General features: G+C 42.1%; 1 protein-coding gene across 1 annotated transcript in view; it reads right to left on the bottom strand.

Moving 5' to 3' along the window:
• Window positions 1-23,871, bottom strand: part of tmtc1 (transmembrane O-mannosyltransferase targeting cadherins 1) — a 274,776-nt gene that overhangs the window by 89,404 nt on the left and 161,501 nt on the right. The window contains exon 7 of the mRNA XM_084346518.1: window positions 8,933-9,122. Coding sequence (XP_084202644.1) covers window positions 8,933-9,122 — 190 coding nt within the window. The remainder of the gene's footprint in view (window positions 1-8,932; window positions 9,123-23,871) is intronic.

Raw genomic sequence — 23,871 nt, 5'->3', positions numbered from 1 at the left:
AATGAGATTGTATATCCCTTCGCCGGTAGACTCTCTACACTCAACAATTTCCAGGAGTACTACAGCTATTTTTCCAACACTGGGATCATAGACACGGACAACGGACAAAGGATAAAGCTTGACATCATCCATGTCTGTGCTACCATCGGTTGCAATGCTGAATGGGGAACGGCACATAAGGTCACTGATGACCTGTTCATCATTCGAGGACAGTGTGTTCATTATAGCTGCTGTCTTGGTCTTGGTTTGGATCTGGAAACATCTTCTTAAGTAATGGTCCAGCATGGTCAGCTATAGCCACTGGCAAATTGTGCTCTGCTTTAAAGTTTGTGAAAAGTGTCTCTGCCCGGATGGTCCGTAGATCTTGATCTCCAAAAAACTTTGTGGTGATCTTAGGGACTGAGGCCATGGCACTTTCCAGTTTCTTGTGCTTTGTTCCTTCCACATGGCGCCTGCAATCTGAAAATGTAGGTGGAGAGGGGGGGAGATTATGATACTATGAGTCGGTCATATTCCTGCATGTTGTTACAAATTTTATGAACCACACACACACACACACACACACACTTCATTCAAAGGAAAACTAGATACATGTAATTTATATTCAGCTACATTGTTTGGCTCATCACTACCTCCTAGATTACAATAAATTATCAATGTGTAGAGGGATGGAGTGGATGAATGGCTGTATATGTAGTAAAACTACACAAATGTTATCTTATATCCTGTCCAATATTTTGTGCCCATATATTTTCGTTAGTCTAACTAAGAGGAAGGGGGAGTGAGCTAATAAATAGGCCTAAGTAAGTCTGCGTTAAAGATGTGAGTCAGACCAGGTTAACACATAGCCTTCTTCTGATTACTGAAGGGAAATTAAGTAGTCTAAGCAATGATTTACTCTTAAAGCACCAACTTTAAATAGGCCTAAAGCAACTATTACAAAAGCACAAGATTTAAGCCTGGCAGAGACACGATTATAGGCTAATAAATAACATGGTTCAGATAATTTCAGATTTCAGGCTTTTAAAAGGGTGACATTGCATTAAATGCCTATTGTGTCAGTTGCCATCACATTGGCCTAGCCAATAGGCCTATGCTATGCATCATTAACTTGAGCTACAATAGCTTGTCACAGCTGGACTCCCTGTTATAATGTCATGGTCATTTTTAATGTTCATAAATTCAATTAGGCTAAAAAAAAATAACTAACCTAAATCCTGTTCTGTAATTATCCTATTTATTTATCTTACATTAATCAGCACCTAGCCTAGACATTTCACCACTTTTCTACTTGCCCCCCACTAATGGGTAGGATGGCGGGTGTGATATGCTAGCCTATTGACACTATGAACGTTTTTTTCTTATCATCCTTTTATTTTTAATATCATTATGTTTTGGGGGGTGGGGAGTATTTGTGTGTGGGACTGTGTCCGTTACCTGTTGCCCCTTGGTGACTGATGTCAATGTCTGTCTTGCACACTGTGCAGAACGCGTGATGAGATAGCCTGGACATGTGGAGGCAAGGCAATCTCTCCCGATCGTTGTCAAGAAATCTTTGTGGTTTCCGAACCTTTTTTTGAGGCGGTTCAGCCATGGCACGCAAGCCTACAGTTTTGTCTGTAGCAGTAATGGATTGGGGGAAACGTTACGGTTAGCCTATTATTTGTAACACACACACACAACATCGATGAACAGTAACTTTGACGAGTGGTTAACAACACCGTCGGGTAAACTCAAAGTCTTAATTTTACCTTTTCAATGCTGTTTGCATTGGTTGAGAACTATAGGGATGCAAGCGATTAGCAGTGACAGCAAGCGGCCGAAGAGGGATCCGTTATCCGGCCACCATGGCTTGCTTGAGGCACTGAATTGAATTAGTGTAGTGTACTACTGTTCTGTGGTTTAGAATAGTTTGTTTTTCAGTACCCATTAAACTGTAATTTTTTTTATTGTCATTAGAAATGGCAGCACTTCTACAACTGAAACACAATATAGTTGTTGTAATTGATGTTATGTGTATGTGTATATGTGTATTTAACAAGACAAATGTGCTAAATTTACTAAATGTTTTAATTTATGATACTTTCTTGATGAAGCCCCCTCACCCCAGAAGTGGAGGAATTGCAGGTGCAGGGTGGGTGGCCATCCCAGGACGAACTCTTTGTAAAGGCCCTTTGCCAGCAGATTTGATTAGATTCACTAATAGTTACAACTAACCAGCAACAACAGAAATGACAATAACTAATGTAAACCAACAAGTTCTGATCTGACACGTGTTACAAAGACTAACAAAGAACAGAATCGTAATATTTGCATTGTGGAAAAACAGCATTATTAACAAAATACACTGGCAAGCCGTTGTTATTTCCCTTCCTTTCCACACAACTGCATCCAAAATGATGATGGAATGATGGATAATCAATCTAACGTTACTACAACTAGCACAACTAGCACTACTAGCTGTGAATGCTGCCATTCTGTGGTGTCTTTTTCTTTTTTGAATGTTTTTTAAAGGTGGATGTTTTTGGAGCTGGTTGAAATGGTATTTGTTTCATTTTGAGTATGCAAATACTTAGGGAAATGACAATAAAGTTAACTTGAATCTGAGTGAATGTGAATCTAGGTACTAGCCTGAAGCCTTTCAAAAAAGTTGTATAATCTTTTTAAGGTGAAGTTCACATGGTTTTGTCCTATGGAGGACAGTGGACTAAACAGGGCAAACAGGGACAACAACTGGTGAGTGAAACATCCATAATTAGTCTTTTAACTCAGTTAATTAAATTAATCAAATCAAAAGTCCACAGAAGAGGAGTTGTGCATGAAAATCTAATAAAAATTAACAGCAACTCTGCAATCTCAAAACAAGACAAGAGAATTAAATGCGGACTCCTAAATATCAGATCCCTGTCATCGAAAGCTGTACTAGTAAATGACTTAATTTCAGACTGTAATATTGATTTATTCTGTCTTACTGAAACTTGGCTGCATCCTGAAGAATATGTCAGCCTGAATGAATCCACTCCCCCTAGTCATATTAATACTCACATTCCTCGAGGCTCCGGCCGAGGAGGTGGTGTTGCAGCTATTTATGACTTAAGTCTGTCAATCATTCCTAAACCTAAATTAAATTATAACTCATTTGAAAGCCTTGTTCTGAGTCTTTCACATCCAACGTGGAAAACTTTACAGCCAGTTCTATTTGTTGTAGTGTATCGAGCACCTGGTCCTTACTCAGAATTTTTATCTGAATTCTCTGAGTTTTTATCAAGTCTAGTCCTCAAATCAGATAAAGTAATTATTGTAGGTGATTTTAATATTCATGTGGATGTCATTAATGATAGCCTTAGTACTGCATTTATCTCATTATTAGACTCTATTGGCTTCTCTCAGTGTGTACATAAACCAACTCACTGTTTTGACCACACCCTTGATCTTGTTCTAGCTTATGGTATCGAGATTGAAAATCTAACAGTTTCTCCACAGAATCCTCTTTTATCAGACCATCACTTAATAACTTTTGAAGTTCTATTACTGGACTACACACCATTAGGCAAAAACTCCTTCACTAGATGTCTATCTGATAGTGCTGTAGCTAAATTTAAGGAAATTATACCGCTGGCACTAAATTCAATGCCATGTCTTAATATAATAGAGGACTCCTCCGCTAACCTCAGTTCCTCACAAATCGATCATCTTGTTGATAGCACTGCAGGCTCATTGCGAACAACACTGGACTCTATTGCCCCCCTGAAAAGGAAACCTATAAAACACAGGAGGTTAGCACCCTGGTATAACTCGGATACCCGCAAATTGAAGCAAACATCACGGAAATTTGAAAGGAAATGGCGTTCCACCAACTTGGAAGAATCCCGCTTAGCCTGGAAAGATAGCCTTAAAATATATAGAAAGGCCCTCCGCAATGCCAGAGCAAGCTATTACTCGTCATTAATAGAGGAAAACAAAAACAACACCAGGTTTCTTTTCAGCACTGTAGCCAGGCTGACAGAAAGTCACAGCTCTACTGAACCATGTATTCCTACAACGCTCAGTAGTAATGACTTCATGAGCTTCTTTAATGATAAAATTTTAACTATTAGAGACAAAATCCATCATCGCTTGCCCTCAACTGGCACTATTGTATCTTTAAACACAGGAACCTCAGAAACAGTTGTAAATTCTGACTTATATTTAGACTGCTTCTCTCCCATCGACCTCCACCAACTAACTTCGATGATTTCTTCATCTAGACCAACAACTTGTCTCCTAGACCCCATCCCAACTAGGTTGCTGAAAGAAACTTTACCTTTAATTAGCACATCTCTACTAGAAATGATCAACCTGTCTCTATTAACAGGATACGTACCACAATCCTTTAAACTAGCTGTAATTAGACCGCTTCTTAAAAAGCCTAATCTTGATCCAGAAGCTTTAGCCAACTATAGACCTATATCCAACCTCCCTTTCCTCTCCAAGATCCTTGAGAAAGCAGTCGCCAACCAGCTATGTGACTTTCTTCATAAAAATAGTTTATATGAGGATTTTCAATCAGGTTTTAGAGCACATCATAGCACAGAGACGGCACTGGTGAAAGTTACAAATGACCTCCTAATCGCTTCTGACAAAGGACTTGTCTCTGTCCTGGTCTTACTAGATCTTAGTGCTGCATTTGATACCATTGATCATCACATTCTACTACAGAGACTGGAACACTTAATTGGCATTAAAGGACCCGCATTAAACTGGTTTAAGTCCTATTTATCGGATCGATTTCAGTTTGTACATGTTAATGATGAGTCATCCCTGTATACCAAGGTTAGTCATGGTGTTCCTCAAGGCTCCGTGCTTGGACCCATACTATTCACCTTATATATGCTCCCTCTAGGAAATATAATTCGGAAACACTCCATAAACTTTCATTGTTATGCAGATGATACACAGTTATACCTATCAATAAAGCCAAATGAAACTAATCAGCTTACTAAACTCCATGCATGTCTCAAGGACATTAAGACCTGGATGACCTGCAATTTTCTGCTGTTAAACTCAGATAAAACCGAAGTTATAGTACTTGGTCCTAAACACCTTAGAGATGCATTATCTAATGATATAGCGAGCTTGGATGGCATTAACTTGGCCTCCAGCACCACCGTCAGGAATCTGGGAGTTATCTTTGATCAAGATATGTCCTTCAACTCCCACATAAAACAAATTTCAAGGTCTGCATTTTTTCATCTACGTAACATTGCAAAAATCAGGCCCATCCTGTCTCAAAAAGACGCAGAAAAGCTAGTCCATGCATTTGTTACTTCCAGGCTGGACTATTGTAATTCTCTATTATCAGGCTGCCCCAACAAGTCTCTAAAGAGTCTCCAGCTGGTCCAGAATGCTGCAGCACGTGTACTGACAGGAACTAAGAAAAGAGATCATATTACTCCTGTATTGGCCTCTCTGCACTGGCTCCCTGTAAAATCAAGAATAGAGTTTAAAATCCTTCTCCTCACTTACAAAGCTGTTAATGGTCAGGCACCATCATATCTCCAGGAGCTCATACTACCCTATCACCCAACTAGAGCATTACGCTCCCAGAACGCAGGATTACTTGTAGTTCCTAAAGTCTCCAAAAGTAGAATGGGAGCCAGAGCCTTCAGCTATCATGCTCCTCTTCTGTGGAACCATCTTCCTGTTTTGGTCCGGGAGGCGGACACCCTCTCTACCTTTAAGAGTAGACTTAAGACCTTCCTCTTCGATAGAGCTTATAGTTAGGGCTGGCCCAGGCCTGTCTTGGACCAGCTCTTAGTTATGCTGCTATAGGCCTAGTCCGGGGGACAATGCGGACTGAGCTTCTCTCTCCTCCCCTCTCCTCTCCTCTCCATCTGTATACATTATGCCTGTATACATGCCCCATCTCTGCATGTCACTGACTTACTTCTTCCCCGGAGTCCTTGTGCTTTCTAGTCCTACAGGCTCCCATGGATCCTGGCTGCGCCCGGGTCGTGGATCGTGGATGCGCCCACTGCTATGGCCCTGCCTGATCGTGGATGCGCCCACTGCTATGGCCCTGCCTGATCGTGGACGCGCCCCCTGCTATGGCCCTGCCTGATCGTGGATGCGCCTACTGCTATGGCCCTGCCTGATCGTGGATGCGCCTACTGCTATGGCCCTGCCGGATCGTGGATGCGCCTACTGCCATGACCCTGCCTGACACCCACCACTACTGTCGCTAATATTAGTCACATCTCTGTTACATACGTTCCACTACTATTATTGTAATGCATTACTACATACTATCCTTACCATTAATCACTACTACTGTTATCACTAGTAATCACATTTCCATGTGCATTTCATTATTATTGCTGTAATACATCTTTATGTACTTTCACTCCTGTCGTTTATAATTGAATACATTGTGATCTCGTTGATCGTCTCTGTACATGCGACATCTATTGCACGTCTGTCCGTCCTGGGAGAGGGATCCCTCCTCTGTGGCTCTCCCTGAGGTTTCTTCCGCATTTTTTTTTCCCTGTTAAAAGGGCCTTTTTTTTGGGGCAAGTTTTTCCTCACTCGAATCGAGGGTCGAAGGACAGAGGGTGTCGTCTCTGTACAGATTGTAAAGCCCTCTGAGGCAAACTGTGATTTGTGAATTTGGGCTATACAAATAAAATTTGATTTGATTTGATTTGATTTGATTTACTCAGTTACTTACTATGTGAATTCAGTTTCAATTTCTTAAGTTGCTGTTGATGATGACAAATACTGATTTGGAATAAGTAATAATTGCAGTTATTGTAACTGACCAGTACAATTACTCTCATATTCTCAAATATTTAGATAAAAATATATAGAAAATATTGAGTAAATATTAAAACTATGATTTTTTTAACTCAAATTATTTTGGTGAAATAAGTAAGGATAATGCCTGAGGAGCTATAATCAGGAATTAATGGACAAAAGGGAGGCCTGAACCATCCGAGTCATAGTCCATTAATTCCTGACTATGGACACCCCAGAGGGCATTATCCCGCTTATACTCTATCATGGTCACTTGCCAAAGAAGAAAAAACAAAACATTATGACCAGTTGAGTATATTTTTGTGTGTTTTGCAATCAAAAAAAAAAAAAAAAAAAAAAAGGTTTCCCTGGTAACACCGGAGAGTTTGACTAATAGCTGAAACAATCATTACAATCCTATCAGGTTCTTATGTTATGGAAACGTCCAGTAAATAAGACGGACCTTAGATACGACTCCTGGCAACGGCAGATAAACTCCACTCAGCTCATTGAACCCGTCAGCTCAGGTGCTAGCCAGACAGCTAACGTTATACTAGCATGATTCAAAGTCCATAACATTGCATACGGTCGAAAAACAGTACACATAACAGCATTTGAAACAATAAGATAGGCTAGCTAACCAGCCACATCACTGTCCACAAATTAATAAAAGTGTGTCCGGCTGCAGTCTGAAGTAGAGAGTTGAACAGTGAACAGGATGTGGGAGGATCTCTTGATACAGTGCGTTCAGAGGGACAGTGTAGTGAGGAGTGAACGCACATAAAATCAGTTTAACCAGCTTTTTAAAATCAAACAGGACTACTCACCTATTTATGAGTAATCCATTACTTGTTATGGAAAGTTCAGCCAGCGGATACTCAGGTTACTCACTTTATAATTTACTACAGCCCTGAGTGTAGGCTTCTTGTTGCAGCTTGTGTGTCACAGTGCCACCCTGTGGTGCTCAGAGCATGATGCAGTGAGGGACTACACTTGGTGTTTCAAATAAGATATTCATTTTTCTTTTTTATTTAATTTATTTCAAGCCTCCAGGTATCTTCAGTACGGAATTCCTACATTTTATTTCCTCCGTTTTCCCATGATAACAAGTTAATTTCATTTGTTTTCTCGAGATCTCGAGTTATTATCTGGAAATAACAACTGCCGTTTTCCTGAGATAACGGGATAATTTTCTCGAGATCTCGAGATAACGAGACTTTGTTTTCCTGAGATAACGATATAATTACTCCAGATCTCCTCATTAACTACATAGCTGGTCAGCTATGTAGTTAACAACGACATCAGGCTGACTTAGATTGCACCGCCGATATAGCTGAAGCCTTGCTAACTGTCTTTTTAGATTATGCACACTAATGTGTATATTATCTGTAATAGCAAGGCATAATGCTATTTCAGCCTGTGTCAGGCCTTGATTGAAAAAATATGTGACGTGGTGATCGATATGCTCCTGCTCCTCTGACATTGCTACACTGAATGGTGTTTCCTGCGATGATTTAATATACTACACTATCGTTTTGTTTTCTCGAGATCTCGAGAAAATTATCCCGTTATCTCGGGAAAACGGCAGTTGTTATTTCCAGATATTAACTCGAGATCCCGAGAAAACAAATGAAATTAACTCGTTATTCCTCCGTTATTTCCTCCGTTTTCATGGGAAAACGGAGGAAATAAAATGTATGAATGCATGGCCCTTTAGGGCTTCCGTACTTCAGCCAGCTGATGCCGATGCTGCTAATTTAGAAACAGGATATAGAGAACAGTAAACAGTAAACAGGCAGTTTCACTGGAACTACTTGAGTTTTAGAGGGCTCCTTAAATCAAAAGTTAGTTCACACCTTCCAGCCAATCAGTACCAAGTATTAACCCAGACCATGGAATAAACTTAAATAATAGACTTCATTTTAAGACAAAGTTACCTGGTAGATTTTTAGGCATTTATTTTTGTATGTCCAACCCAAACAATCACTTCAGTGACATTCATAGATATAATTAAGGTAGTATAATGCTTTATTATTGTAATATTTACAAAGCCACTGAATTATTTTTAGAGTACAAGTTAAATCATAACTTCCTTGATGGAGGTAATGAGGACAGACAAGTATCTGTGAATGCTATGCTATCTGTAAATTCTTGCCCTTACCTGCAGTGAAAAGATGCAGTGCAGGCAGAGAGTGACCATCACCACGGCCAGCAGCACAGTGGCCACGTTGCGCACGTCGCTCAGCGACTCCAGCAGGGGAATACTTCCCACCTGCCAGTCATAACACAGCATGATGGGAGCGAGCAGCAGCCAGGCATTGAAGGACAGCAGGTAGGAATAGGTCAGAATCCTGGGGAGAGGGAGCAGAGAGAGGTAGACAGTGTTAAGAAAAGATGGATGTAAAGAAGAGGAGGGAAGGAAGAGGAGCCAGAGAAATATTTGAATCACACAGCAACATTATCAATTGTCAGACTAAATCAGCACCAATTTACAATTTGATCATTGTAATCAGCGCCGCCCCTCCCTACACGCAGAACACGCACTGTGCGTAGGGCCCCACGATCCATGGGGAGCCCCATTTTGCGCAAGGGGACGCATTCTCTGCAAATGCGCAAAGGTGGCGCATCGCTGCCGTGAGGCGCACGTAGAGCACCAAGTCAGCCCGAGGCAGGAGAGAAAAAAAAAGAGACGAGTAATCTGACACTGCACGCGTTGCTGCAATGATTGACAGCACGCAGCAGGGCCGCCCCTGGCCAAATTGGGGCCCTCAGCAGAATTTTATTTTGAGGCCCCCCCCCCCCAATTACAAAATGACTGTATCACGAAATGCCATTAAGGTTTACAACCTTTATTAGTAGGAACAAATCAAATGAATGGCCTCTTTCAACAATGGAACAAGCCTTTTACAGATGCAGGCTGCTTCAGTAGACATGGTGCTTGATGGCCCTTGTGAGGTACTGGCCGCTGGCTCCGTGTCACCCTTAGTAACAAACTTCAGCATGGACCCTGTTATGACAAGAAATCCATCATACAAGCAGATTATTAAGATTTGTTTTGGTCCTAATGGTAAATTACACAATGAAATTAATGTAAATACTAGCCTCACAAAGATTAAAATGCAATTAAAGGTATAGTTGGTAATCCTGTTCAGCGACACTTTTTGTTATACTGGGTGAAATGGTCTTCTTGTTCAGAAAAAGGAACAAAATAAATCAGACCTCTGTGGCAGCTGCAGGCCTGTGAAAACTCTGACCAATCCCTCCCTCTCAGTCCGAGTTGAAAGAACCAATCAGATGCCTTCATGTCTCCTCCTGCCACCCCCTTTTTTTTGAAAAAAAGGGGGTGGGCGCGGTGCAGGCAATGTACTAACATCTAGGTGACCAAAAAAGTGGACAGGCCCCCCGGACATGTCCACTGTTTTTACATCCTGTCCCGGGCGTCTGGGCAAGTTTTATAAATTCATGAAAAAGTCCGATATATGAAACCCTTCCTGGCCATTTTCATGAATTTATAAAACGTTTCACATGTCGTCTTAGTACACTTCAACAGCAGCAAATCTCTTCTATTTCTTCTTCTTCTTTCTCTTTTACGGCGGGCGGGAAACCTCCTTCTTCTTTTGAATTTGATTGACGGCTGGCGTGAATAATCACAAGCGACATCTAGCCACGCCCACACTCGAATCTGAGCCAATCACTGGCATCATTTAACCACGCCCACAATTGAATTCCAGCCAATCACAAATCGACCTTTAGTTCCGTCCCTTTATGCAGGCTGCAGACGGGTACTGCACACCTAAAAATTGTTTGCCAATTTTGCCATTAGGTTCTATATTCCTACACTGCTGTTTGCTGCTGCAACGCTTTAAATTTCTCCATTGTGGGTCAAATAAAGGATTATCTTAATTTGTCTTATTTTATCTAATCTTATATGACTGTTATGAATTAAATTCACCAAGAGATGGCGACATTTTACCTCCATAAAAATAGCCCAAAACTTCTACTGATAGCATAGATTGATAGGCTATAAACCTGAGCCAACATACGTCCACCAACTGGTCAATTAACCACTCCTTTTTCAACAGAGGTGAATGTATATGCAGTTAACAAGACATTCAATAAATGATAATCAGGGCCGCTGGAAAATTTAATGTCCAGTCCACATCTAGACAGAATTATCCCCTCTTCTGTCTCATGATTAGCAGGCTAGCAGCTGGGGTGTTTATGCCACAAATTTTTTCTTTTTTATTTCAACAACATACCCACCTTCAAGTGAAGCACGAGCCTACTCTCGTTTTGACTTTTTCTTTCTTTTGCTTGCTCCCGATTCATATTGCCGCTTGGAGGCCATCTCTCCACCTGCATCCAACTGCCTGTCAGCGCATTTGACCGATGATTGGCTCAGATGCTGCGTGCCAGCGCTGCCCCTCCCTACACGCAGATTGCTTAGGGCCCCAATTTGGCCAGGGGCGGCCCTGATTGTAATGATCCTGTTTATCTCCATACTTAAGTGTTGAATAGTCTATCTGAGGATAAAGTGAACAGCTGGTTGTCCAAGGTTAAATGACTGATTGGGAGTAATTGTCTAAGCAGACATTCAGAGCCCAATCAAATAAGTCTATGCCAAGTCACAGAGTGTACTGCTAAAAGCCTGAGTCATGTTGACACTGCTTTTGACTCCACCCTGACCAAGGAGAAGCACCACTCCATTCTTCAGAGACATGCTCCACCCCCTGGTTTGTTCTTTGTGGTGCGTTCCTCATACCAAACGCCATCACAGTGTACTGCATGAAATGGTCAGGTGTGACGAAGGCTGATATGTCAGACGCTCTTGGTGTTAACGGAACCTGCCAGTATCCATTAAGGAGGACTAACTTTGTGATAAACACAGCAGGACCGATGCTGTCAATACAGTCTTCCATGCGGGGAAGTGGAAACAAGTCTGGCAAAGTAACTGCATCGGCCTTACGGAAATCTGTGCAAAACTCGCGGGGTACCTTCAGATTTGGGAGCCAGCAAGCAAGGGCTGCAACCAAGGGCTACAACTGGGCTTGGCTAAGCCATTTTCTAGCAGATAGTTGACTTCTTTTTTCATTTGCTCTCTTTTTTTCTATGGAACAGTGTTAGGCATGTCGCTTAATTGGGGTAGCAGAACCAACATCAATGTTATGCTGTAACACTCTAGTATGTGACTTCTCTGGAATGATAAGGCTTAAACATGTTAATATGACACATCCGTTTTTTTTTTTTCTGCGTTCTGGCGTGTGGATGACATAATCTGTATCTGACACTTTGCTTTCCACTACATAAGGGCCTGAAAAACGGGCAGTGAGGGCAGATCCAGCCATAGGCAATAAGACTAGCACTTTATCACCTGACTGAAACTGCTGCCCAACTGCTGACATGAACTGCAGGTTTTACAGAAATTAGCAACATCAGCTTTCATGCAAGGCCAGAAGAAATGTTTCAAAATTGGGTCATATGTCTTAGTGACACCACAAATGCTCATGTGCTAGCTCTAGCACATGCTGTCGCCAACCAACTGGAACAACTATCTGGTACACTGTACCCCAGTCCTCACCAGTATCAGCTGCTGCCTCAGCTGAATGTAAAACCCACCTGCGCATTAACACCCCATCATCAAAAGGAAACACTGTTTTTTAGTACAGTCACTAGGAGTGTCAACAACTGCAGCAAAACATTTTTCTAGAGAGGGATCACTTTTCTGGGTACTGATGAGCACCTCACGAGTCAGCGACTGTGACCCCTCAGGAGCAGCAACGGGCTCTGGTACATTCTCACACACTTTTGAAGGACAGTTTCCTACTTCACTAACAGAGGGCATCCTGCCTTCAGACAAAACAGAGGAAAACAGTGAGTTAGACAGATCTACCTCCTGAGCCTGCTTACAAGCCTGAGCTCGGGTCAAAATGCTAACCGCAAAGACTTTTGTATGACTCTGAACCAGCTCGTCAGGTTCAGACCCAGAGATAGGAACATCCACCACTTCAGGATCAGGATAAACTTTACCCCCAGCTATGTCATTTCCCATGATAAAATCAATACCATCAATGAGAAAACATGAGCGGACAGCAACGTGGAAGAAACCAGAGACCAACTTGGACTGCACATGAATACAATGTAGCGGTGCAGGCACAAAACTCATACCAATACCTCTAACTACTGCGCTCACATCACAGGCAGACTCAGCACCCAACGGTTGGATACCAGAGAGGATAAAGGATTGTGAGCCACCAGTGTCTCGTAGCACAGTGACCAGACGCAGAATCAGCTGGACGTGTGACCTGCATCTCCCCTGTTCTCTGATAAGGCTCACAGTGGGAGGAATCACGCTTGACAAAAACATTTTTGTGAGTTAACACAAACTCATCCGCCAAAGTAGCAGCTTGCTGGAGAGTGGTTACCTTTTTCTCATTTAGATAAACCACAGTACGCTCCGACACAGTTTTTAAACTCGTCCACTAACATCAGCTCAAGCAGAGAAGCCAAGTCATCCGCCTTACAGGCCGAACACCATCTGTCAAAGAGGATACTATTCTCCCTGGCAAAGTCAGCATGAGTCTGGTTCAGAGATTTCCTGAGGCCTCGGAAACGCTATCTATAAGCCTCCAGCACTAGCTCATATGCTCTTAATATAACGCCTTTAACCTTTTCATAGACCAGACCATCTTCCACAGACAGAAGAACAAGCCTCTTGAACCTTACCAGCTAACTTACACTGCAAGAGAATACCCCATACATCTTTTGGCCAGTGCAAAGCCACAGCAATGCACTCAAATGCACCGAAGTAAGACTTGCCCTCAGACTCATGGAAAAAAGGCACAAGAGAAATGTGCCTGCTCACATCAAAAGTGCCGGCAGAATCCGACGAGAGCCGTGCACCAGCAGAAACTGTGGCGGGTGGATCTGCATTTACCTGCAGTTCTAACTGATGCATCTTAACAGCTGTATCCGCCTCCAACTTCTTTAACCTTCTGAATTCCAACTCCCTCCGGAGCTGAAATTCCTGCTCTTCATTTTCCAACTGAAAACGAGCTAACAGACTTTTACACGAGCATCCAACTTAGAACCAGGAGATGACGGACATTCACCACCCCAACCATGAATTGTTTGTGAAGCTGTCTTCTGACAAGCACCTACGCAGTTTCATGGCCAGGACTGAGTGTCTGAGGAGGAGCTTCTTCCCTCAGGCCATTCGGACAATAAACTCCCATAAAACAACATAACACACACTGGTTCCTTCTGTAAATACTTTTGTCTTTGTCTCTTATTTATAGCTAGTTCTTGTTTTTAATATGTATATATATATATATATATATATATATATTTCTATTGAAATTTAAGTCTTATTTTAATCTCTTTTTCAGTTTTACTTTCTTATTTAAATTTTATTTTATGGTTGCACTATTTTTTGCACAGTAAATGGAGTGGTTGCAATTTCATTTAACTGCTGCTGTTCTTATAATGACTCCGCTGAAATGGGATCAAACTGTGCCAACGTAAATGGCTTTTCCTCGTCCCCATTACTCTTTACCTTAAAGGAATAGTTCACTCTAGAAAAAAAAAAAAAAAAATCGATATAACGGGCGTCAATGGTGCCCGAGATAGAAAGGTCCATAAAACTACACATAAACTTTGTAATATTCCTCCATACTGCTCGTCCGCTGCAATCCAAGTGTCCTGAAGTGGCGACATCCAGAGTTTACTTGAAACAACGTCATTTAGTACATTTTTCTAGCCTAAACAGTCACTATACTATATTTGCCTGGAGGCACGCTCCCACGTCCCACGCACACAAGTCTCCCTCACAGCGTATGCACTACGGAATGGCTGGCTGGATGACCCACTGGCCCCAGCCACAACTCTGGCCCCAGCTTAAATCTTGCCCTGATTAGTAACTGGAGACAGCCACGCACAATCACCTGCTGTTGATGAACCCATCCTCTTATTTAACAATGCTGTCCTGAACGATGATTACCCAGCAATGTGAATATTTTACTCCCCACCTCCCCCTGCAATGTTAAACTTGTCTGAGTTAAGACCATGTCCACACTCGTGTTTTCAACACCAATGAAGATGGATTCTTGAGTATGCCCAGCATGCTTCCTCTTGCCATAAAGAATATAGTGGTAACGCATTTACTTCTTTGTCGACCGCTGGACAAGCAGAAGAGATATCCATTGTTTTGGTAGTTGTGGGCGGAAACCTTTTGACACATAAACACAATTTTTCAAATTTACCCACAGTGATGGGGACAGGTCCTGGATTTATAAATGGTTTTCACAAGGACTGCAGCGCAAGAATAAACACACTTATTAACATCGAATCAGACAGCTGGCAGAGGGCCATGTCATTACAGCTCAGACTGGTTTCCTTCTGGTCTGTAGTGAGGAGGAATGGATTGTGGATTGAATGTGACATACTGTAGGAGAAATGCATTTTACTGTACAGGTTGGAGCATACGTTACCACATGAACACAGGGCGGCAGCAAACTTTGGGAATGAAAACCTTGCCCCATCTCTGACCATCTTTCAGACCAGGGGGAAACTACTATGGTCATTATTACTTTTAGTCCATCATGCACTGGCAAACCGCACTCAATCGTCGTCAGTAGAACTGGCTGAAAGCGTGATACAGACAAAATAAGCAGTCACGGCAAAATAGCAGGGGTGTGTCTATCCAGGCTCCTGGTCCATGAGCTTGTCCTCAAAGTCTTTGAGTCTTTGAGACTTTGAGTCTCTGAGTCGCAGACCAGTCAGGCAGCCATGTACGAGCTACAGCCAATGAGAGCAGAGCCTTCACTCCTCTGCTGTCATCTGCAGCAGCTCTCCAAACCCAGTCTAACCAGCATGTGTGAGCATGGCTCCTCGCTGAACCACAATACGAGTAGAAAAATCATATGTTTTCTTTCTATCATAATCCATCCTCTCCTCATTTTTTCATTGCAAATCACACACAGTGTATTCCTGTGTCACGTCTCACGTGTGTGATCTTGTAGTGTGTACCCCTTGTTGCTGATCAGTCATGTAGTGTGAAAACCATGACTGGAAGATTCCGGCAGAAGAAGACAGAAAGTTGTGCAGTGTGTTCAAGCCATTAGTGGACCTCTGAGTTTACATTAGCAAGCTAATCTTCTTCCCGCCTTCTTCTGGCCCAGTGGTACTTTTCTTGGCACGTAACCATTTTTTTAATCAGCTATTATCATTCCTTTCCTACAGCTGACTTCCAGCAAATCCAAGCACCACTCTGAGTCGATTCTCCCCTCTGACTCCAGCAAAAAAAAAGGTTACAACACAAAAGACGCTAAGCTAAAGTCCTCATCGATTCTGACAGAGGCCGTGCTGGACTGAATTCTGAATAGTCAGGCTGTGAAAAACAGCCACAGGTTAGGTATTGATTTCCTTCCCATAACAGAAGAGTCATAAGCTCGCTGTGGCTGTGAAGCCATTTGCTGTCGACTCGAGAGGAGGGGGACACGGGCCAAATCCCCTCTGAACATGACAATGAAAACATGTCAGGAAGACGGAAAGGAGCTAGCACCGCTCCTCCCTCTTCCTCCCTCCACTGTCTTCCTTTGTTCCCCTGACTTCTGCTCCAATTGGCTATTAAAGAGATTGACGACTAGAGAGAGACACGGGAGACAGAGTCTGAAATAAACACAGGCTCAGGTCAATAGGCATACACAGACTTGCAGAGGACTTGCAGACACACACACACACACACACACACACACACACACACACACACACACACACACACACACACACACACACACACACACACACACACACACACACACACACACACACACAGATACGGCAGCCCTCCAAGGTGGTGCTGACAGGCTGTTTAGCATGCAGCAGAATGTTCACCACCTGCCATCATCTGATGGGTCTGGGTCATAAATTCAATTCCCTTTTCCATACTTTGCAAGGCCCCCTAACCACACATTATCACACATATACACATACACACATACACTATGAAGCAAACCCTGTGTGCACATGTTCACACGTGGACATAGGCTTACAGACACGAGAAGAAACAGAAGGTAGATGGAAAAAGTAGTGAGGGGTCAGGGAGCAGAAAGAGAAAATGAGTCATTTGTCAGGTGGCTCATGAGCGTTCTGCTTTGCTGAGCTGTCTGATGGGAACAAATAACCCAAAGACAAAAGTCAGTTACAAGATCTACACACTGATAGCCCTCGGCAAATTTAATTCAACAAAACATCTTTTCGATCCAACAGAGATGTTTGTCAGAAATTGTCAACTAGACGTCACAAAGCAGAACAAACTGTGTAAAGACACAAAGCAATGACAGCATCACTCATGAGGCTCTCATTTGCATCAAAGAGTCAATCTACTCTCAGACTGGATCAGTGGATAACACCTCTGATACCTCTGTAGAGGGGAAAAAACATGCCTCTATGGGTACGTCCCATTTCACTTAAATTGTATCTATGTTTCCCTCACTTGCGTCCATCCACGGGACAAATGAGACGTCCTTTGCTCTGCGGCGTCACATGAAGTGTTTCTAATGACGGCTGCAGCTGATCGTTTGGTGAATTTGTGCCAAAAATGCCATTATCGATATATATTTTTTTAATAATAACACAGAACTAACAATCGTCGAGAGATTTAAATAATCAATAAAGTTAAACTGATGTGCTTCGTGCGTAATTGTACACAGCTCTGTTCACAGAGAGACGCACTTGTATCATTTCTTACAGTGCAGGTAATGTTATGGTTTCCTCATTAATGACATGTATTATTTCACTCACCAGCAGCCCATCTGATATTAATCACAATGTTTAATTTTGATGCACATCATCACCATGAAGGAAATCAAACGTGTGTCTGCAGTTTAGGTGTAATCAGTTCAGACATTTACATGATTGAAGTCATAGTGAATATAGTTTGAGCCTACACTTGGAAATTAGACTGTGATGAATTTGATTCATGGATGGCTTTAAATAAAGATCAGATTTATTTTGCTGTAAGTACTCTGCATTATTTCAGCTGCTGTCCATAACCTACATTATAATCAATCCTGTGCTTTATACCTGCTTAAATATCTTTGCTGGATGATCACTTTATTTTGAGGCTGATCTCAGGAGAAACTCTAACAGCTGGATCTGCATCTGCTTTTCTGTCTGGTTTTGTGGTTTGTGCTCCGTTCCTGTTTCATTCTCACAGTTTTATCTCATTGGACCTGTCGGGATGTGATGCTGATATCTTGATTATTAATTTTTCTGCAAACTAAGGTGTAGCAGGTAGAAAGTGGCAGGCTAGTAAAATGTCCCTCACGAGTAGCCGCACTTTACTTCCGGGTCTTAATTGACCAGCTGGATCAGCATACATAAGCCGTGGCATGTTGATGTTCTCTCTCTCTCTGCTCCTTGGTGCGTGACTGGGTCAGCGTGTGTGTGTGTGTGTGTGTGTCTGCGGTCCTGGTCCAGCTTGGTGTCAGCTTCTCCCCGTTTCTCTGTGACTGTCACCATGTGTGTGTCTGCAGTCCTGGTCCAGCTTGGTGTCAGCGTCTCTGTGACAAAACTTTGCAGACGCTGCGCAACGGGTGTATGAAGGTAAAAGGCGGACTTTGTTTTATATTGTGTATTTTATTTTTTACAGTGGTTTAAACTGTTTGTTCTGTTTCATTGCAGATTGCCACTGCTATTTTGTTTTGCTTAGGTTTTGCTTTTGTTTTGCTTTTGTTTTGATTGGGTTTTACTTAGGTTTTGTTTAGTCTGTTTTATTTTGGTTGTTTAGTAGTTTTCTTGTATAGATTGTTTTGTTTTTTTTCTTGCTTAAAGTTAACTTCTTTTGGTTTTCCCACCGAGAAGTAAATAGAGCTGCATCGTTGTATTTTTAATGAGAGTAACGTGTTTTCCCTTTCCCTTCTGTGTACGAGTGCTGTAGGGGCAGCGGCAAGCCTGGCCGGCCTGACAGTGGAGGGTTTGGTGGAGTCTCTCACCTGTACTTCACACCCCCCCCTGACTTCGTGTGCTTGGTAATTTTTTGCACCTCCCTCACAATTTATAGTTGATTCCTTTCTTTTGGTTTGGTTTTGCTGTGTGTATGTGTGTAGGGCACTGGAGTGGGGTGAGTACTCTGTCCCACTGTGAACTGTCCCTTTACTGTCTGCGCCCTCGGCCGCCCATCCTCAGCACTCTTCTACAGTTATTTTAACAATAGCCCTAATAAATTGTTCCTTTTCTTATATATATATTATTAATTGATGGTGGCAGCTCTCTAATAAAGTTGTTATCTTGGTGGGAAACATCCTTGTCTCAGTCCATCATTTAGTTAACTATATCAGAAAAAGAATCTGTGGCATCTGTACTGGTTGACTGAAGTATTTAAAGGGCCAGTTAGAGCTTAAGTTGTTAGTGAGATCGCACGCCTTGCCACGGTCCAGTCACATAAGCTTCTGTTAAACACATTAAACTTCATCGGGATTTTTTTTGTGAACCCACAATCTTAAAGTTCAAACTGTGGCTGTGATTGTCTGTCTGTTAACAAACAGCACCTGAAATGTTTTTCCCGACAGTCTTGAAGGAGTTCCCAGAGGTGCTGAGCACTTGTTGGCTGCTTTGCCTTCACTCTGCGGTCCAGCTCATGACAAACCATCTCAATTGGGTTTAGGTTGGATGATTGTGGAGGCAAGGCCATCTGACGCAGCACTCCATGACTCTCCTTCTTGGTCAGATAGCCATTATAAAGCCTCGCGGTGTGTTTGGGGTCATTGTCCTGTTGAAAAATAAATGATGGTCCCACTAAGCGCAAACCAGATGGGATGGCATGTCGCTGCAGAATGCTGTGGTAGCCATGCTGGTTAAGTGTGCCTTGAACTTTGAATAAATCACCAACAGTGTCATCAGCAAAGCACCACCACAGGCCTGAATCATGCAGTCTCCTCTGAACAGTTTATGTTGAGATGTGTCTGCTACTTGAACTCTGTGAAGAATTTGTGGGCTCTAATCTGAGGTGCTGTTTTGCGGTTTCTGAGACTGGTAACTCTAATGAACTTATCCTCTGCAGCAGAGGTAACTCTTGGTCTTCCTCTCCTGGGGTGGTACTCATGAGAGCCAGTTTCATCATAGCATTTGATGGTTTTCGCGACTGCACTTGAGGATACATTCAAAGTTCTTGATATTTTCCGGATTAACGGACCTTCATGTCTTAAAGTAATGATGGACTGTCGTTTCTCTTTACTTAGCTGAGTGGTTCTTGCCATAATATAGATTAGAACATTAGTCGAATAGGGCTATTCACTGTATTGAACTGTGTGCCAACCCTACCTCTGCACAACACAACTGATGGTCTCAAACACATTAAGAAGGCAAGAAATTACTCAAATTAACTCTTGACAAGGCACACCTGTTAATTGAAAACCATTCCAGGTGACTACCTCATGAAACTGACTGAGAGAATGCCAGAAGTGTAGAAAGCTGTCATCAAAGCAAAAGTCGGCTACTTTGAAGAATATAAAACATATTCTGGTTTGTTTACTACATCATTTCATATGTGCTCTTTCATAGTTTGGATGTCTTCAGTACTGATCTACAATGTAGAAAATACTAAAAAATAAAGAAAAACCATTGAATGAGAAGGTTTGTCCAAACTTTTGACTGGTAGTGTAAATCTTAAACTAGTCTTTATAAACTGATATTGGGACATTGTTTATCACCATTGCAGACTGGCATTAAACCACCAGGATTTCTAACTTGGGTCTTCATCTTTATAGTGCTGAAATCAAATGAAGCTGTGACTTACACTCTTTAGTTCTGTCTTGCTTTGATTTCAAAACGCCATCCATCTGTTGACTTGCTCTAAGTACTAGGTACTTAGGATAACAATCTTATTGTCTTGCATGATTTAGCCTAGAAGAAGCACATTCAGGTTGAACAGAGCAAACCCTGGCCGGGAAGCTGAGACCTAAAGTCATAATTACCTTCAAAAAGTTTTTTTAGATTTCTACCTGCCCACTGTCAGTGTCGAATGGCTAAAACAAGAGCAGGAAGGATTGAGCGAGGATACACTGACAGACAGAAAGGTTATAAGGGAATACTGGAGGCTCAGCCAGACATCAGGGAGCAGAAATAATGAGAGGAGAAAATGAAGGCGAGCAGGGCCGAAGGAGCAAAGGATATGAGAATCTGCTATAAATTTCCCAGGTGGCAGAGGGAGAGGAGAGCTATTTTTCACTGCTGCTGTGCTAAGGATAGATGATATACTGTTGCACTGATGAGAGGGCCAGCAAACCTCTCTGCTGTCTGCAAGCACCCGCAATTCTTCATACTAACTCAATATTATCACATTACTAACTGCTACTGACAAATTGCAATCTCCTTTCAAACTCAATGTTAACTAATTTTTCTGTCAACCAGACAAGTGTCCATTTAAACTTGGTCACCTTGTGTAGTCAGATTTGGAGGTAAAGTTTACAAGGTTACCTCTCAGATATACATTTGAGTTGAGTGTAAAGCCATGTCAGCAGCTTTGTGAGGCGGTACTTGGGCATAGTGATGCTTTAAGCAAACTGCAAATATTAGCATAATCAGTTAAAACTCAATGATTTTGCACTCGTTTTAGGGGCACCTCTGAGGAGAAAAAGATTCAATTAAATCAATAATTTCTTACGTTATCAGTCAAATATTCTAAAGTGTGATTTCTTGATTAAATTCATAACCGTCAGAACAACAACTGAGTCTAAATTATAATTAATAAATTGATAAAAATACTAGTTCAGTGGCTTAAATGAAATGATTATCAGACACAAATATCAACCATAACAAGCAGTCAAAATGATGACAGTGAATTCAATGGTGAATGGGGAATGGTGGAAAAAATAATGAAATCAATACGGATCTAGTAACTAACACTAAAGTAAGATGTGGAATTTGGAGGTTGAATTACTGTCAATAAGATTATTGTTGCTATATTATTTTGACATCAACCCAGTCATGAGCAGTTTGAGAAGATCGTCCGTGCCTACTTTTGAGCTGCAAAGGCTGGGCTGGAGTTTAGAGCTCGGTTGGGACCCATGGTCATAGATGTGGTGGACTGAACCTCTTCACAGCGGCTCTGGGTGGCGCTATCCCGGAGACAACATGTGGTTATCAGTGAGATGGGTACTACCAGGCCTCTTTATCTTGAAGTGGTTCAGCGATGGAAGTCGGCCAGCAGCCTTTTCAATAGAAGGAGGCTCAGTGGTTGTACACATAGGGCAGGGGAGACGGCTGTCTGTCCAGAGCTCTTTCTCAGTAGGTTGATGGCAAAAATATAACTCAGGTCGTATTACTGTTTTTTATTATCTCAACCCTGCACATTGCACATTGTTGTTACTTATTATTTATTATCTCAGGAACCCTGCACATTGCTCATTTGGTGATGACCAAGATAGAGTCTCAGAGATGGTAATTCCAAGGAACCTATAACTGTTCACCTGCTTGACCTCAGCTCCACTGATGTAGACAGGGGTGTGTGTCTTTGCCTTCTAAAATCAACAATCAGCTCCTTGGTTTTGCTGACGGTGAGCAGAGGATTGTTCTCTCTCTTGAATTGTCATTGTTTATACTGTGGCTGATGATGGTGGTGCATCCTCATACTTACTACACTACACAATAGAGCTTCAGCAGAACCCTTTCTGCTGAAGCACAGTGGCCCTCATTTATCAATCTTGCGTGAAAACGGGTGCAGATCTGAGCGCAGAATTGGTCTTACGACAGGACACACGTGTGATTTATGAAACATTCGTATCTGACCAATCCCAGCGTAAAAATGGTCGCGTCTTCATAAATGCGGCGGCTGAATTCGATCGTCATTAACATGTTACGCCCTTAAATATTCCTGCTTCGGAGGCCTCGCCCACTGAGGTCAAACATGGAGAGAAGAAACACTGGCAAGAAGAGAAACTTTTCCGAGATGGAGAGACAAATAGAAATATGCAGTTTATTGGCCTCAGTTGTCGGCGCACTTGAGGCAATAAATAACACGTTAAAAGAAATTAATGAAACTCTAAAAAAGCCTTAATAAAATGTTTAAATGACTAAATGTTGTCCATTGTTTGTGTTTAGTATGCCTTTAGCCAATTTCACCTAGAAACCGTCACATTACTGATTAAATACTGCAGAGCATTTGCAAGAGTTTAAGGTACTTTATGTTCTAAAAGCGATGAATGAGGTCCTGTCTCCTCCGTGTAGCCCCAAGTGGCCACGATCTGTTCCATGGGCATTGGCTCATCTGGCTGCACCGGCACATCAAGAGGCACTCCATTCACTAATGCAAAGTTGTGCAAAACTGAACAGGCCAAAATAACATCGCACACTTTCTCTGGCGTATACAGCAGCGTTCCCCCTGCTGGTCCGAGACAGAGCCACCTGCCCTTCAGCAACCCGAAGCAGCGCTCCACTGTGACCCGTGTGTGTGTGTGCGCACTATTGAATCTGCGTTCCTGCTCTGTAGCAGGTTTGCCAGCGGGGTTATTAGGTATTCCGTTAGAGGATAACCCTTGTCACCTAGAAGAACCATACCAAAATTTAAATCATCTGATACTTTGTTTAGTATAATGCAATTTATCTAGGGTAGCTACGTACCGAGGAGATGACTTTGGCTCTGCAATGCGCCCTCCTGCAGCCGCGCGCCAACACAGCTGTTTTGAAATATAAAAACAGCCACCGGCCACCAGCCCCAGCCACCAGCCCCGGCCACCTGGCCACTACGTTTAAAAGTGATAGCTTGGCATCACAAATCACCTGTACATTTATCGAGTGGTAGTTTTTGCGATTGATGAATGCGTAATCATTCATGGATGGTGCCTTCGGACGCACGAGTGCAATCAATTGCTCCAACCACATTCAGAAACCCAGCAATCTCATAAAATTGCCTTTTTGTATTATTATTTTTCAAATTTTAATGTGCAATAATTAGTTGTCATGTTAGGCTATTTAGCCTATCATATTGTTTTATTTTACAAAAAAGTGGTATCAGTAAAAACGTGGGCTTTTTTTTTTATTAATTTTTTTAAATTTTGTTTTAAGAATCCGTTTTGATCTGCTCTAAATATGTGACTGCTTATG

The sequence above is a fragment of the Pagrus pagrus genome, assembly GCF_965226575.1.
Source record: "Pagrus pagrus genome assembly, chromosome: 23".
In the NCBI taxonomy this organism is placed as follows: domain Eukaryota; kingdom Metazoa; phylum Chordata; class Actinopteri; order Spariformes; family Sparidae; genus Pagrus; species Pagrus pagrus.
The sequence above is the reverse complement of the archived record's forward strand: the minus strand, read 5'-3'. Positions and strand labels throughout refer to the sequence as shown.